Source organism: Musca autumnalis, unplaced genomic scaffold (assembly GCF_047663935.1).
Source record: "Musca autumnalis isolate F117 unplaced genomic scaffold, ASM4766393v1 scaffold_5, whole genome shotgun sequence".
NCBI classification, from domain to species: Eukaryota; Metazoa; Arthropoda; class Insecta; order Diptera; family Muscidae; genus Musca; species Musca autumnalis.
In genome coordinates, this window is record NW_027412088.1 from 127,868,116 (window position 1) to 127,884,988 (window position 16,873).

A 16,873-nucleotide genomic window follows, 5' to 3' on the forward strand; every position below is an offset into this window, starting at 1 on the left:
CGATCGACCCAGTCAACTAGACAAGTCTCGCTGCTCAACGCCGTGGCGTTAGACAACCTGCTTACACAATTTTGGGAGGTGGATGAGCCGCCAAGTGAGACTTTGCGATCGAACGAAGACATCTTTTGCGAAGATTTGTACAAGTCTACAACTTCCAGAACGGCCTCTGGAAGATATATGGTTGAGCTTCCCTTCAAAAGTGATGAGGAAATTGGACAATCACGGAACATAGCAATGGCTCAGTTTCTTCGTATGGAAAAAATGCTAAGTAGGAAACCGGAAATAAAAGACCTTTATGACAAAACCATCATGGAATATTTGGACTTAGGCCACATGAGAAAGGTTTCAAAAGAGGAGATCAACATTGGACCTAACTTTTACTTACCTCACCATGCGGTAATAAAACCGGACAGGGTAACCACCAAACTTAGAGCGGTATTTAACGCCTCATCCCCTTCGGATAATAAAAAAAGTTTGAACGACATCCTGCATCCTGGGCCAATCCTTCAACAAGACCTTATAATTCAAACTTTAAAATGGAATGGAGGTTTTATAAGTTCGTATACAACGCCGACATTACAAAAATGTACAGGCAAATTTTAGTAAACCCTTCGCAAACAAGATATCAGCGAATCTTGTTTCGGACTTTGCCCAAAGGGCTGATTGAAGACTTCGAACTTATGACAGTTATTTTCGGAGTCAATTGTGCCCCATTTTTGGCAATACGGACCTTGTTGCAGTTAGCCGAGGACGATAAGGAGACACATCCTTTAGCATCACACATATTACGGAACAATATGTACGTCGATGATGTCTTAGCAGAGGGACATTCAATCAAAGAAGCGATTGAATCTAAAAACCAACTCAACAGTGCATTAGCCTCTACTGGTTTTGACCTCCGAAAGTGGTGTTCCAATAATCCTGCCATAATTAATGACCTCCCTCCAGACAGCCTACTATCTGACGATTGTCTTCACCTCTCGGAAAACCTAGTTACGAAGACACTTGGTATCAAGTGGAACATTAGCAATGATTCGTTCTCATTCCCGCAACCTGACATCACACCTCAGTCGTCTTTTACAAAAAGAGAGGTTCTATCAGTAATAGCGCGTTTTTTCGATCCCTGCGGCTGGTTAGCGCCTATCATTGTGGTTGCCAAGCTCATAATGCAGCATATCTGGCTTGACAAGTTAGGATGGGATGAAGGACTTCGACCTTTGACGTCATCTACCTGGGAAAACTTTCTTAGAAGTTGTCCAGACATTCAACATCAAACAGTGCCACGATGGGTACAATATATTCCGACGTGTAAGATCGAGATTCATGGATTCTGCGACTCTTCGGAGAAAGCATACGCAGCGACTTTATTTGTTCGACTTGAAGAAAATGATGACGTACGTACGCATCTCTTGGTCGCAAAAACTCGTGTTGCTCCAGTCAAGAAAATCTCTCTTCCTAGGCTGGAACTTTGTGAAGCTGTTCTCCTGGCAAAACTAACATCATCAGTTTTACCTAACCTCAATCTTGAAAACCATGACCTCTATTTTTGGACCGATTCAACAATCGTCCTAGCCTGGCTTAAAAAACCGCCATGTGCCTGGAACACCTTCGTTGGCAATCGGGTATCAGACATCACAAACAAAGTAGGAACGTCAAATTGGAATCACGGGGGTTCATCTGACAATCCAGCCGACATTGCAACAAGAGGATGTTCTTCCAGTGAATTACAAACCAACGACTTATGGTGGCGTGGACCTTCATGGCTTCGAAAACCAATGAATTGTTGGCCACAAGCCAAACGAATTGACGATACATGCTTGGAACAAAAGAAAGTCAAGACGTTCGTAATCCCTTTAATTGAAGATCTTCAAAAAACCGATCCTCTCAAAAATTTTTCGACTTTATCGAAAGCGTATCGTTCCTTTGCATATGTCGCTAGAACCATACGAATAACACGAAGATTTCCACGTCAAGCGTCATCAAACGACATCCTCTTCGATGAAGTTCAAATCGGGAAGTCAAAACTTATCTTACTTACCCAAACCCACTATTTTCGAGAGTAATATACCCTATTATCTCGAAAACAAAAATTACCTAAAAATAGTCCACTTCTGACATTAAATCCCTTTATTGATGCCAAAGGAATCATGAGGGCAAACGGACGTTTGACCAATTCTCCTATGTTAACTCATAACGAACGGCACCCGATTCTAAACCCTCATCATTCACAATTTGCCCAATTACTAGTTGAGCACACACACAAGTACACATTGCATGGAGGCAACCAGTTAATTATCCGTATCCTCCGATCGGAGTTCTGGATATTTAGACTTAAACCTCTTGTCAAAATGATCACAAATCGGTGCAAACCCTGCATCCTCTATAAAAAGCACACGCAAACCCAAATAATGTCGTCCTTGCCTCCAGAACGTACCCAACTCACTCGACCTTTTCTGCACACTGGAGCTGATTTCGCAGGACCTTTCAGCATACGGAACTTCACAGGGCGTGTATGCCTCATCACTAAAGGCTATGTTTGCATATTTGTATGCTTTTCAACCAAAGCCGTACATTTGGAAGTCACAAGCGACCTTACCACGCAAGCATTCCTAGCCGCCTTTGCTAGGTTTATAGGACGACGTGGCTGTCCTGCTAAAATCTTCTCTGATAACGGGACCAATTTTACTGGTGCAGCTGAGATGCTCAAAAAGGACAGACTGGAGTTATTCAGGCAGATTAAAAATGACCTCACACACCAGTATTCATACCAAAATCTGGACTGGACCTTTATTCCTCCAGGCGCTCCACACATGGGGGGGACTTTGGGAGGCCGGAGTAAAGTCTTTTAAAATGCATCTCAAGAAAATGGTGCCCAATATGACCTTTACATTTGAAGAGTTCTCCACAATCCTGGCTCGTATTGAGTCTTGGCTTAATTCTAGGCCGCTTTCTCCAACCAGTGACGATCCGAATGACCTTTCACCACTTACACCCGGACATTTTCTCATTGGGTCGCCCTTGTTGACGCCAGCTGAACCCGATTTATCAGAGGAAAATATAACAATTACCAATCGTTGGGAACGCCTCAAGATACTGCCCCAGATATTATGTCAGAGATGGAAGGCGGAATATCTGAAAGAGCTACATCGACGCTATAAATGGAAGAGACAGCAGGACAACGTACGACTTAACGACTTAGTTATCATTATGGACGACCGCGTACCTCAAAATGAATGGAAGCTAGGACGAATCATAGGGTTATTTCCAGGACAAGATAACAATATTAGAGTCGTTGACCTCAAAACCTCCAATGGAGTTATACGACGTCCAATAACCAAGCTTATTCCTTTACTCTCCGAATAAACTTCAGCTACTACCCCATATCACACATCTTTCTACCAACAACATTACTCACTTTCCTTTTTTTTCCAGATATGGCACCCAATGACAACAATAAAGACCTCAGACCAAAGGAATGGAAATATTCATGTGGGTTGTGTCAAAAAGACCACCCGATTAAGACCTGCGAAGCGTTCCGGAGCCTTAACCACGACCAACGGTTCGATGTCGTTTGCCAGTTCTCATACTGCATCAACTGTCTGGCTCGCTCCCATACCCGTTCCAACTGTCCAACAAGATTGAGCTGTCAAATTTGCACTGGACAGCACAATACCTTAATCCATCATGCAACACTATTGAAAAAGTTGGATAGTGAACGGCAAGGTCGATCGCAGCAACGACATCAGTCCCCGTCAAAATCAAAACGGTCTTCGTCTTCAAAATGTCATCAAAGAGAACCAACCAACGTTCAACAACATCAAAGCGCTCTCAACATCAACTCACCCCTGAACGGCCAACATCATCGAAACGTCTACGAAAGCAACCAGCACGTGAGCGCTCAACATCACCACAACTACCTCGTCAGGTATCAAGAGCAAGAAGATCCGTCTCTGAAAATCGTTCTCAGCAACGAAACCATCGTCCAAGATCAGTTTCACCCATTAAACCACTGACATCTAAAGCTGGCTGACATCACAAATTAAACGACCTCGACTTCAAAATGGTCCAAAGGCCAAGCATGCCATTCGCTTGGTCAAAAGTGTTTATACCAACGGCCCATATACGACTTGCCATACCTGGACTAGAAGGCATGTGGCATATATGCCGGGCAAGTCTAAATTTTAATGCCACAGTTTCACGAATTGCAGTCCGGCTTCAAACGCAACTAAATTTGGAGAGGTTTACATACAATGGAACCCGTTTTGCAAAATTTGTTATTGCACCCCGACTTCCACGCAATAACTGGAAACGTGAAGTCCGTGCTATAATCACAAATGACCTTCCAAAAAGCCCTACGCTTTCCCCATTTACGACGATCCCACTGTAGACTTTACAGTCGATACTCTTGCTGATCCGGATCCCCGGTGTAATGCCCCCATTGACGTAGAACTTGCCGCTGATCTTTATAAGGATCTCTACAGAGATGGATCCCTAGAAACTGAATTGCCGCACGTCATCGCTCAGCAAACGGCGCTTGGATACACCTTTATCGGGGCCATAGGAAAAATCTGGTAAAGACCCCTCCACAATGATTTCAACAAATCATTGCTTTACACCTTCATTGTGGAGGCCGGCATGTTCAAGATTGAACCTTGAAACGTTAATAAAAATCAATTGAATTTTCTTTTTTTATTTCATGTAATTCAAACCTTTATCACCGATCATATAATAAGTGAAACGACTCATACATAACATTTCGCCTACTTGTTAATTCCATTTTTATCTTTTTATTTCCTCATATGCATTATAATTCTTTATGAAGTCACTTTTGGTTGACATCTCTTTCTCAATCATCTCTTGTTACGATCAAACGCAATAGACAACATACAGACTTACACAAACAGTCATCTCTGCCTTATGCATATGCTGTTGTTGTTGTCTGTCCACTCTTTGCAATTTCTCTGCCCTTCCACTTGAAAAGGGATAGTAAAACAAAACAATTGTGTTTCTACTCTCCTAGTGTTCACCTCAAGCAGCCACAAGTGTTCAGACTTTTTTTGCCATCAACCAAAAGTGAAACATAAAGAACAAAAGTTAAACCTTGAAATTTAAACTTAAAACCAATACCAAAAAACATACATATTTTTCAAACTATAAATAAGAAAAAACCCTTTGTACAAATCATATAACAAACTGTGAAAAAATCATTAAATAAAAAAAGTGAATTCCAACTGAAGATTGTTTTTGTGAAATAAAGGAAAAAAAGGGTAAAACAATTAATTATAATTACAAAAGAAAACCAAAATAAAACCAAACCCACCCCCCTCGTTCCTAAACAATACCTGTATAAGTTAGATACGTTGGCCTTCAACTTCTCGAGCCCAGTCGATCACGGATGCTGATTGACAGCTCGGGTATCACCTCTACAAGTTCCCTCTGCGGAGACCGGAGAGTGTAGATACCAACGGGCGACGGTTGTTGTTGGTTTGCTCATTTTGATACATAGGAGAGACTGTTCTCTCACTGGAATAATTGTAGTTGTAGTAGTAATAAACGAAGATCCTCTGCGATCAACACGATCCTCTGCGATCCACGTGAACCTCTGCGTTCACTTTTGTTTTATCTCTCGAAGCGAAAGCATCAAGGCCTCTGCGCCAACCCACGATTACAAAAGGTAATCTCTTTGTTGTTAGAAAAGAATTGAATATCACCACAATGTTTAGGTGAGGGAGGGGAAATCCACAGGCTTCGATAACTCGGTAAAGGAATGATGAGCAGTGGGGGTGAAAAGAATAAAATAAAACAACAAAAGCAGTATCAGTTTAAATATAATAAATGATTGCCGTTTATTGGTGTATTTCTTTTCAAACAAGAAAGTTTACCTTGTAATCTGGGGTGGCGACAGAGGCCTGTTAGTAACAACGAAGATTACCAATTGTAATCTGGAGTGGCGACAGAGGCCGGTTAGTACTAACGCGAGATGGTTGGTTAATACGCGACAAGTTAACTATGCAAAGGTTGGTCGACAAGTGAACGCAGAGGTTCTTGCAATCGCAGAGGATTGCAACGATCGCAGAGGATCTGAGTCGATTTATACTACTACATTTACATATTCCAATGAGAGAAAACTCAACAACCACCGCTCGTTAGCATCAACACTCAGAGGGAACTTGCTGAGGTGATGCACGATGATGTCAATCAGCATCCGTGATCGACTGAGCTCGGGAAGTTGAGTTGGAATGTATCAAACCTAAACATTCCGCCTCCCATGCTAGACCAATTGTCTAGCATTTTATTACAAAATTGGAATATATTCGATTCAAATGTTAGGAAAGAACGTAAAGTCAGATTCCTAAGTGAGCTATGTACAATATACCGATATTAACTTTCAAGATAGTGTGCGAGCGATTTAAGTTATTATGTTTAACAATTATTCACTTGGTGATTTCTAAAGTGGTCGATTTCAATTTCGTGTGCCATTTGCCATTGTGAACTATATTCACTTTCGCAGTTTCCAGGAGCACATTATTATCTATTGAAGCGATAGGAACCGGATTTAGCCTGTTTTTGTCGGCAGTTTCTCGACTTTTGACGTTTGTAAAAGCCGGAGATGTGCATGGGCGTGACAAAGAACAAGTAAACACTCTACTTTTGACCTTAGTAAAAGCCGGATCTGTCTTCGTTGAAGAAGCAACAACTTTTCTAATTTGCAAAGTATTAGTATCTGGAAGATTGCTTTGGCATTTATTAGAAGAGCGGGTCGACATATTACACTTAGACTCTCGACTTTTGACATTTGTAAAAGTCGGAGAAGTGCATGGCAAAGTAGAACTGCCTGTAGGGTGTCTGGGCTGCGACAAACCATAACTGGGATCTCCTCTTTTGACATCAGTAAATGAGGGAGACAGTTTTGAAGTGTCCGGAGCAAGTACTCTTCTAACTTGTGGCCGGTGGAGAAGACTATGATGCCTTTGTTTACACCTGTTGCAACTATGTTTGCTCTGGCAAGATTTAACTACATGGCCCCGCGATAAGCAATTTATACAATACTTATACTTTTTTACCAACGAGAATTTGTCCTCAAATGACAGTTTAGCAAATTGGGGGCATAGACGCAGAACATGGCTCTGGTTAGGACAAATTAGGCAATAAGTGTTCGACAAATTAGTGGATCGAAGGGGTGATACATTTTGTGATTTTTGCACCGACAACAATTTTTTGGAGGAGTTGGATGACACATTCGTGGCTGATGATTTTGCGACCTGATTTCCATACACGCTTTGGATACACATCAGTGTTTGTATCCTCTCTGTGAGGAAAGCATCTACGTCTTTCCAAGAAGGCAAAGACGACTTGTTTTTGATACTTTGCTCCCACAGAGTCAAAGTTAACCTTGGCAACCGTTGCAAACAAATATAAACAACTATTGGATCCCAATGATCCGTAATGACGTCATAGACGGCCATTGCAGCAAGGCAACTATTAATCCCACGCTGGATGGTTTTCAAACCCGAAACTGTTTCACGAGACGAAGGGGGAATATCAAACAAAGTTTTGATATAGTTGTTAACCACGATGCGCTTATTGTCATACGCATCCGACAAAGCTTTCCACGCTAAAGGGAAACTGCAATTGGTGAGTGGAAATCTCGAAACGATTTCGCGAGCCTCACCGGAGGTTTTCTGCACTAAGTAGCAGAGGCGCTCAACGTCTGACAGACGCAAATTTTCAACAAATAGGGTGGTGAAAATATCCCTAAACGTGGGCCAAGACATGAAGTCTCCACTAAAGACATCGATATCAAGGGGTGGTAACAAAAAGCTGTGGGTACCGACAGGTGATGTAAAGTTATCAACAGGGTCACTAGAGCCAGTTGGAATTGGGAAAGTTTCTGGTGGAACAAAACCGCTGGGAAGCAAACCTGAAGAGATCGTTTCTTCAGAAACGTTCAACATCTCATTATTTAGAGGTGCTGAGATTGGTGGAACTATACAAGGTGGAGATTTGAGGCGATCATTTTCAAATGAGTCACTACGACAAGTTGTGGAGGAGGAAGTTTCTGGCTGAGCAAGAACGATGGGAGAATCAGACTGCACAGGAACCGATAAGACAGATTCGTCCAATGATAAATTGGAAGGAGTTCCTACTTCAGGAACCATCAACAAAGCACTAGGTGGAGAACTCTTGTGCGAACTAGAAGTGAGAGGAGGTAGTAAGACTGGTGGAACTATAGCAGGTGAACGAATTTCAGTGCTTGAAGACTTAAGGCGTTGAAGATATTGGTTAATTGTGGACATACAGCGGATATAGGCCATGTAGGATGTACCATATTTTTCCTCAACGACATCAAAAACATCAGCCTGTCCAGTCTCGGATGTCGTGAGGTAGTTTTTCCACTCATCATAATCGCACTTGACTTTGTGCCACAATTTTTGAAATTCTGAATTGCGAATTTCGAGAGTGAAGACATTATATGTGGACTCATCAATCCGTTCAAAGGATGCTACACATTTCAAAAATATCTCCGAAGCTCTAACAAAACGAGTGTGTGGGGTGACTGACATTTCGAAGTTTAAATGCACAAATCAGCGAAAATCTACAATTGAATATGCAAAGAATGGATATTCAGTTGAAGCACAAATTGCTATAGCTCAAAGGAAATAAGGTATTTCCACAAAAAAACTCCAAATTTCTACAAATTCCACAGAAAAATAGCAAGGTGTGGTGATATTTGAAATTAAAGTAGGGTGATATAGGAGAAAATTAAAAGAAACTTCCTCAGGGCGAACAAGAACTACTTTAATTGGGTCAAAAATGCAAAAAGTCCCAAATATACAAGAATGTATATGGAAATACAATGTGTAGGGTGTATGTTGAGGTGAACTATGTCAATGATATGGTGTATTTGTCGAAATTCCAACGACAAATAAGGTATTTGTACGAAAAATAAATATTTGCCCAAGAAAATCAACGCAGATAAAATGATTTGTAAGAAATATATATTATCTGGTTGACACGTTGGTGCAAGATATGCCAAAAGTAGGGTGTATTTGTTTTAAAAAATACCAAATTCCCTACGGAAAGTCAAACAATTTTCCAAAATTTTTAAGTAAAAATTCCAAAAACAATACAAAAATGTCGAAAACTAAATATTTTTCACATATATTCTCTGCTCCAAATATGCGCAATCAATGCGGAATGTAGGGTGAATTTGTCCAAAAATTCCAAAAACCCTACTGCCAATTTATTAAATATCAAAAAAAAAAATCGAAAAATAATTTTCAAAATTAATTATTAAAAAAACAATTTGTACTATTTTACCCCACTGTGCTAACCACACAAGCGACGCTAGCAGAGAAATGGCTGTGCGTGAACAGCGAAACTCCCACTGAACAACAGACGTTGCAAACGACCAAGCAAGTGAGTGCAGAGGATCAGCAGGGTTTTTTAAGGGACGCTTAAAAAGGCGGGAACGTTGTTGGTAGAATTACCATGTAATTTCTCAAATTAGTAGAATTACCTATTAGACAAAGGTAGGAGAATGGAACAAACGAATGTGTTTGGTTGGCGATGTTGGCGATCTGTACAACAAATAAACCAAAGGAATGAGAATTTGGATGGAGTGTTGTTATTGCAATGTTGCCAATGCAAATTTTCAAAGGGTTTTAAAATAAAACGAGGAGGAATAACAACGCCAAATATTTTTTGGTGGGAGATGATCGTAAAACCAAGGTAAACCAAACGACAATATGTGAGTGTAGGCAATGTGTGTTGTTATTGTTAATTTGCCAATGCAAATTCTCAACAAAAGGGCTTCGATAGAAAAGGCCTTGGGGAATAACAACAACAATAACAAACTTTCAAATGATCAACAAATAAGAAGAACGATGTAATGATCAATGTGTGTAATAATTTAACAACTCGAGAGCATGAGTTATTGGAAGTTAACGATGTTGTTATTGCAAATATTACAAAATATATTTGCAAGTTCTCAGTTAAAATGAGAATAGCCACAATAAATATTTTACGAAGTAACAACACCGAATGCTCCGTACGATCAACGCGACGTTGGATGATCAGTACAACGACAAAGTATTTGCAAATTTAGCAACAACTAAGATGTTTTGTAGTGGGCAAATCAAGTATTAACACAAGAAGTGCAAATATGAGTCGACCAATATGAACTTTTTAATTTTTTAACAACAATAAAGGGCGATTGGAAGTAATGAGAGTTCGTTGTTATGATGAGACCAAATGGTAAGGAGCAAATCTAACAAGAATAACAACAACACGAATAATGATTTGTATGATCAACGCGATTGCGAATGATCAGTACAACAACGATTTCAACAAGTTTTGTGTGGACTGTATAATGGGCGAAATTATGCAACGAATTTAATTCACACGCGTAGGGTAATTGAAATTCGACCAATGATTTATTTTTTATATTAATGCTCAAATTAATAACCGAAACAAAAACGAAAAATACTAACACTCGCGGATAGCTCACTTCTTTTGGAAATCTGAGTTTACGTACCTGGTGTTAGTATGGTGATTTGTAGATGTAATAATATCAATTATATGTGACGTGAGATGATCCAATGATTTCTCCGTGCAAAACAACAACAAAAGCTTCAATTCTCGTTCAAGAGAGAGGGAGCAACAACAATACTGGCGTCTATCTGGCTCGATGCGACCAATGTTTAGGTGAGGGAGGGGAAATCCATAGGCTTCGATAACTCGGTAAAGGAATGATGAGCAGTGGGGGTGAAAAGAATAAAATAAAACAACAAAAGCAGTATCAGTTTAAATATAATAAATGATTGCCGTTTATTGGTGTATTTCTTTTCAAACAAGAAAGTTTACCTTGTAATCTGGGGTGGCGACAGAGGCCTGTTAGTAACAACGAAGATTACCAATTGTAATCTGGAGTGGCGACAGAGGCCGGTTAGTACTAACGCGAGATGGTTGGTTAATACGCGACAAGTTAACTATGCAAAGGTTGGTCGACAAGTGAACGCAGAGGTTCTTGCAATCGCAGAGGATTGCAACGATCGCAGATGATCTGAGTCGATTTATACTACTACATTTACATATTCCAATGAGAGAAAACTCAACAACCACCGCTCGTTAGCATCAACACTCTACGGTCTCCGCAGAGGGAACTTGCTGAGGTGATGCACGATGATGTCAATCAGCATCCGTGATCGACTGAGCTCGGGAAGTTGAGTTGGAATGTATCAAACCTAAACAATACCCATACAACTTCTTAAAATTAATTAGCTTTAATATTGTGTCGATAACCTAAGAATAAACTATTCTTTAATGCTATAAAAACGCCAAGTTTGATTTTTTACCAGAAGTGGTAGAGTCTGTGTAATCCAATTAAAAACTTTAGAAATTTAAAAACGGACGATACAGACTACGATTCATAGACTCCAAATCCTTCTCAGAGTACTGTTTGAGACTACAAAACTCATGTTTGGACTAAGCCACAGCAGGGTCGAACAAATATCAAACTCTAGCTAAGTCGTGACAAAATAATATAAGTCGAAAATGTTCATGATTGTTGTTTCGGCTGCATTCTTTACATTTGGTATAATGTTAAAGAACGCCTTAACTAACTTTAGTTGAAAGGTGCTTACACTTGGGAAGTTTTTGCGGTTTCTGAAACTACAATTTTCATAGATGAGTAAAATCCAAAAACAAGAAAAAATCGCTGGATGGATTTTTAAATAAATCGCGGTCAAAGTTCACATCTTTAGGGGTCTTTTAGGTTTTCACGGTTTTGCTTGGAAATTGCAAACAAATTTGTAGCTGTAAAAATTCTCTACAAGATTGGCCTTTTCTACTTTTTCCTAAGTTTTACCATTTTTGAGATATAGAAGTTCAAATTGGGACAATGTACTGACTGTATCGCCTCCTTATAAAACAATGTCATGTACGGTGTCCTTAACAAACTTTAGTTGAAAACGGCTTACACCTGGGAAAATCGCTGGAGGAATTTTTTTTGAGCGGATTCTGAAACTACAATGTTCATAGGTGAGAAAAATAAAACAAAAAAATCGCCGTAGGAATTTTCAAATAAATCGCGGTCAAAGTTCAAATTTTTAGGTTCATTTTAGATTTTCAGGATTTTCCTGGGAAGCGGCAAGTCCTATGGAAAGGCAACTAAGGAAAATGTTGTAGCAGTGAAAATCGTCTACAACATTTTCTTTTGTCCCATTTCGATAGGACTTGTCGTTCCCACGCAAATTCGTGATTTTTACGGCGATTTTTTTGTTATTATACACACATTATTGTAACTAGAATTCAAACATTTCTTAAAGCTAGTTTTGAAAAATAACAATCGATACTTAAATAAACCCACATAATTATTTACTAATAATACCTAATAAAAGCCTTGTAAATTGGCCACTTGAGCCGAAAAGCGTTTTATATTTATAATAAATTGTAAACGAACTAAAAAATCGTCAATTTTGATTTCTGAAAAATAAGTCAATAAGTATAAATCGCCTTTGCCGACAGGATATGTGCCCTCAGCCCGTGTGAATTTACGACAGATCGAATACCGGCTACACAACCAAAATATTTTCCCCCAAAAAATTTGTATTCAGGGAGTTTTCATAATGTTGTGGCCTGTTTGAATGATAGTTAAACAAGACTACAAATGTCTAAAAAAGTCCAAAGGATCCTCGAACAGTCTTAAGCTGCACTTATGCTGAATTTTGTGAGGGACGTACATGAAGATGTTGGCCACACATATTCACTTGGAACTTGTTGTACGTTTGGAAGTAATTTTATTTGAAGGACTGCACTGTGGTTTAGCTTGTATGGGAGAGAGCGACAAAAATATTTCTAATCAAGATATCGATCAGAAAATTTTACAGTAAACTCGTAGTGACTAGAAGATAATTTTCCCCAAAATTCGTCAGGATTGGTCCACTTTTAGGTATCGACCCCTCATAACGGTACTTTCAGTTTTTTGATTTTGTCTATATTTTCAAAGTGAATTCGCTGCAATTTGACATTTTGTGTTCTTTGGTGGTATTAAATATTTTGCGTAGGTCCATGGTCGATAGAGGTCCATGTTTTGGTATATCCCCCATGTAGACGTTCCTCCCGTTTTTTGTAATTTCAAGATTTTGGCCAAATTTCCAACTGAATGTGCTGCTATTTTACATTTCTAGTTTATAAGTTGTGTATTGCCAAAATTCATCAATATATGTATACATTTTGATGTAGTCTTATATCTTGTTAACTCCCGATATTTGGCACTGTGTGAAGCTTAAATCTTCGGCAGGACTTCCGTGTTTTTACTTTCAACGGCAGATAATTCTTGAAGTGGCATGTATGTTTCAAAAATAATGGTGTCTTTTATAGCGATAGTGTATACGATCTTACAACTTAGAGAAATCATATCTCGCAACATCTCGCAACGAAGGTTTGCCATAATTTCTTCGAATATCGTGCGTCCCATGCTGGCATTGACAAAGTTTTTTGAACACCATATTTCAAAACATACAAATGTGAAAACACAAATTCATACAGTAGTCCTAAAAACATAATTTTTTATAAAAAAGATCGAAACAAAATGCAAAACACCAAGACCGATTACTTGAAAACACCCAAAAATCCTATACTAAACATTCACAAAACTCCGAGTATACTCAGTATAATGAAAACTGAATACCGCTCGGTAACTTTCGGCAGACGAGATAATTTTTTTCTAATTCTGGACACTTCCACGAACATTTAAGTAAAAATAACGTGAGGATCCGCGAGGATCCAATGTACTAAAAGTCTATTTCTTTTCACAATATTAAATAAAAAACTCTCACAAAAATACATTACAAAAGAGATCAATTTAACTACAAAATAAAGATATAACTTTATAATGTTATCAATTAAAAACAATAACAATACCATTAACTTTAACTTTAACTTCCATTTCTTACTATAGTAATTTTACACATTACTTTTTTGTGATATCACTTGAAACTTGTCACTACGTTAATGTAAATTTCAATGTCTCAATTTTTTCAAATGGAAATGCTTCCTTTTTGGCTCTGCTTTAGCAAGTACCGTTAGAAGTTGTAAAAAGAAAGCCGTAATAGTAAAATTTGATGTGTCTACGAAAGATTTAAATAGTTACAATCATAATTTGTAGACATCGATTTTGGTATTTTTGTCGCGGGCTGGGACCACAGTGGACTGGACCGATATAATCAATTTTGGGTTCGATATATTTCTGGAAGAAATATTGCGATGTGCAAAGTTCAGATCGAATCGATTACTACCATTTTAGCGAATTTTGATGATAGGGAAAAAATGCAAGTGAGTGTGCTACATATAGCAGATTTTAGCAGTTTTTGACGCACACAAATTCATTTTTCTTCATTATTTTCTGCTGTTGTTTAGCAACAAGCAAAAAAAATTTTGGTGAAGGCAGCGAAACAAATTTCTAATTGGCTTTCTATATATAGTCCACGAAGAACCCTTCATACATTTTGTCCAATAGACATTTTTCATGCACTTCCATTCCCACAATACTGAACTCGTAATTATTTTGGATACAGGATGAGTATAAAGCCTCGAGACCTCAATATAACTTGAATAAGACATAAAAAATATGGAGTATATTCATTACGGAATTCGTATTTAATAGTGGAATGATGTGGCATGAAGACGTAATTCAGATTTCAATGGAAGTTTCTTCCAAAAAGAGTATACAAACAAAAAATTTGAAAATAAATCTTGCAAAACTTGACTTGATGTACATTTTCTGTACATAAATTTCAGAAAAATATAAGTTTTCATTTGAAATCTCCTAACATCAAAAATGTTTATGACAAAGAAAAAAATGTAATAATTGGTTACAGTAGCTAATAAATTTTATTCGAACAAACCATTTGCCACCCCTGCGTACGTCCCTGGGTTGTATAACACCGTGGTTAGACCCATTTTATCCTATGGTTCTCTTGTTTGGTGGCACTCACTGCGCCAAAAATCGACAACAGGTAGGCTCGACAAGGTACAAAGAGCAGCCTCGATCCTCATAACTGGAGCCACAAGGAGCACACCACAGGCTGCTCTGAACGCAATGCTGAACTTAAAACCGCTGAGTCTCAGCATTAAGTGTCAGGCAACTCGCAGTGCCCTACGGCTGCATGACCAGGATCTCAGGCGCAGTTGTGCCTATGGGCATGATTGTATCCTGAATGAATCAGGCATAAATGTGAACCAACGCGGAAAACTGAGCGACTATATATCACCAGTCCTGAGATTTGACGATATAGACGTCGTTATACCTAGTAGAGATGACTGGAACCGCAGTAACCCCCCTCTGGACGGTCTGGCTTTCTATACAGACGGTTCCAAGATGGAGGAAGGTACCGGGGCTGGCGTCTACTGTGAAAGGCTATCTCTTGAGTACACCTACAGGCTAGAAAGCAACTGTAGTGTCTTCCAGGCTGAAATCTTCGCGATTTGGAAGGCAGCGGAATTGATAAAAAGTTTGGATGCAGAAATCTTTGAACCGGTGACTATCTTTGTGGATAGCCAAGCGGCTCTTAAAGCCATTAAATCCTGCAACATCAAATCCGATGTCGTCCTTAAGTGTAGATCAGCCTTGGGAACGCTAATTAACGGCTTCCGGCTATGCTGGGTACCAGGACACCGCGACTATCTGGGTAATGAAAGAGCAGACGAATTAGCTAGGCGAGGATCGCAGTCCACAGACCTAGCTATCGCTGACTCTATCAAACCACCCATTTGTCATTTCTTTCAAAATATTAAAACGTTCTCTGACGAAAGAGCCAGTGAATTGTGGCATAATGAACCTAGGTGCATTGTGGCAAGATCCATATGGCCGTCTCTGTCAGTCAAAAGAACGAACTCTCTGCTGAACCTGAGTAAAGCTGAAGTTAGAGTAACGACGGGAGTCATTACTGGACATTGCTACATCAGGGCCCATACCAACAAATGGGATGAGGATGTTACTGACTACTGCAGACTCTGTGAGGACGATGAGGAGTTAGAGACGATCGAGCACATCTTGTGTCGTTGTCCAGCAATGGCTGGTAGACGGCATAGGTTAGTAGGTGCTCACTTCCCACCGTGTCTAACTTTCTACTCAACTGTGGAACCTGCTGTGATCTACAACATCATTAAAAATCTGAAGTGGCTGGGACAGCGCAACCTGAACGCGTAAATAAATTCAACTATTCTGCCTACCATTAAAAATAAATTTTTTCTCCTACTCTAAAACTATCACTCCACTCTTAAACATTCTTGTAATCTATTCGTTCTTTCATTGCGCTAACAACTTTCTCTTTTTATTTTTCCCCTATCCTCCCTTTTTCCACCTCCTCTTTTCCTGCAGCTCCTTTCTATTGGATGATCACAATGGACCGGAAGGTCTCCGAGTGACGCAGTCACAATTAGTGACTGCATATCCCCTAACCTAACCTATTCTAAGAAACTCAGTTTTACCACCAATAAATCGAAAATATTTGAGACTGATACAATTGTTTGTTTTGTTTTTTATTTCTTCTCTTTTTATTCCTGAGCTATCGACACTCAGTGGTATCACCCCAACAATATAATAATTGTTTCACAAATATCCTAGAAGGGACAGGGGAGACTTCGCTCGTATCAATGAGTGAGTGTACCCCAAATCATTTTCGCTCAATGATATGGCACCCCCAGCTTATCTCCGAGTCGCAACGGCGTGTCCTAAGACATCACTGTAGAGATGTTTTACATGGCTTAAATACTCAGAAAATGTCGCCAACATTACTGAAGGGTATTTTGCCACCGTTGAAAATTTTATGTTGCCTGGCTGGGGAATCGTTTTGAAAAAGGTGGTAAA

At 39.3% G+C, this 16,873-nt stretch overlaps 1 protein-coding gene across 1 annotated transcript; it reads left to right on the plus strand.

The window, feature by feature from the left end:
- Positions 1-2,850: 2,850 nt before the first annotated feature.
- LOC141386755 (uncharacterized) lies at positions 2,851-3,363 on the plus strand. Its single transcript, XM_073955675.1, has one exon. The coding sequence runs from the start codon at positions 2,851-2,853 to the stop codon at positions 3,361-3,363; it is 513 nt and encodes a 170-aa protein (XP_073811776.1).
- The last annotated feature ends 13,510 nt before the right edge of the window (positions 3,364-16,873 follow it).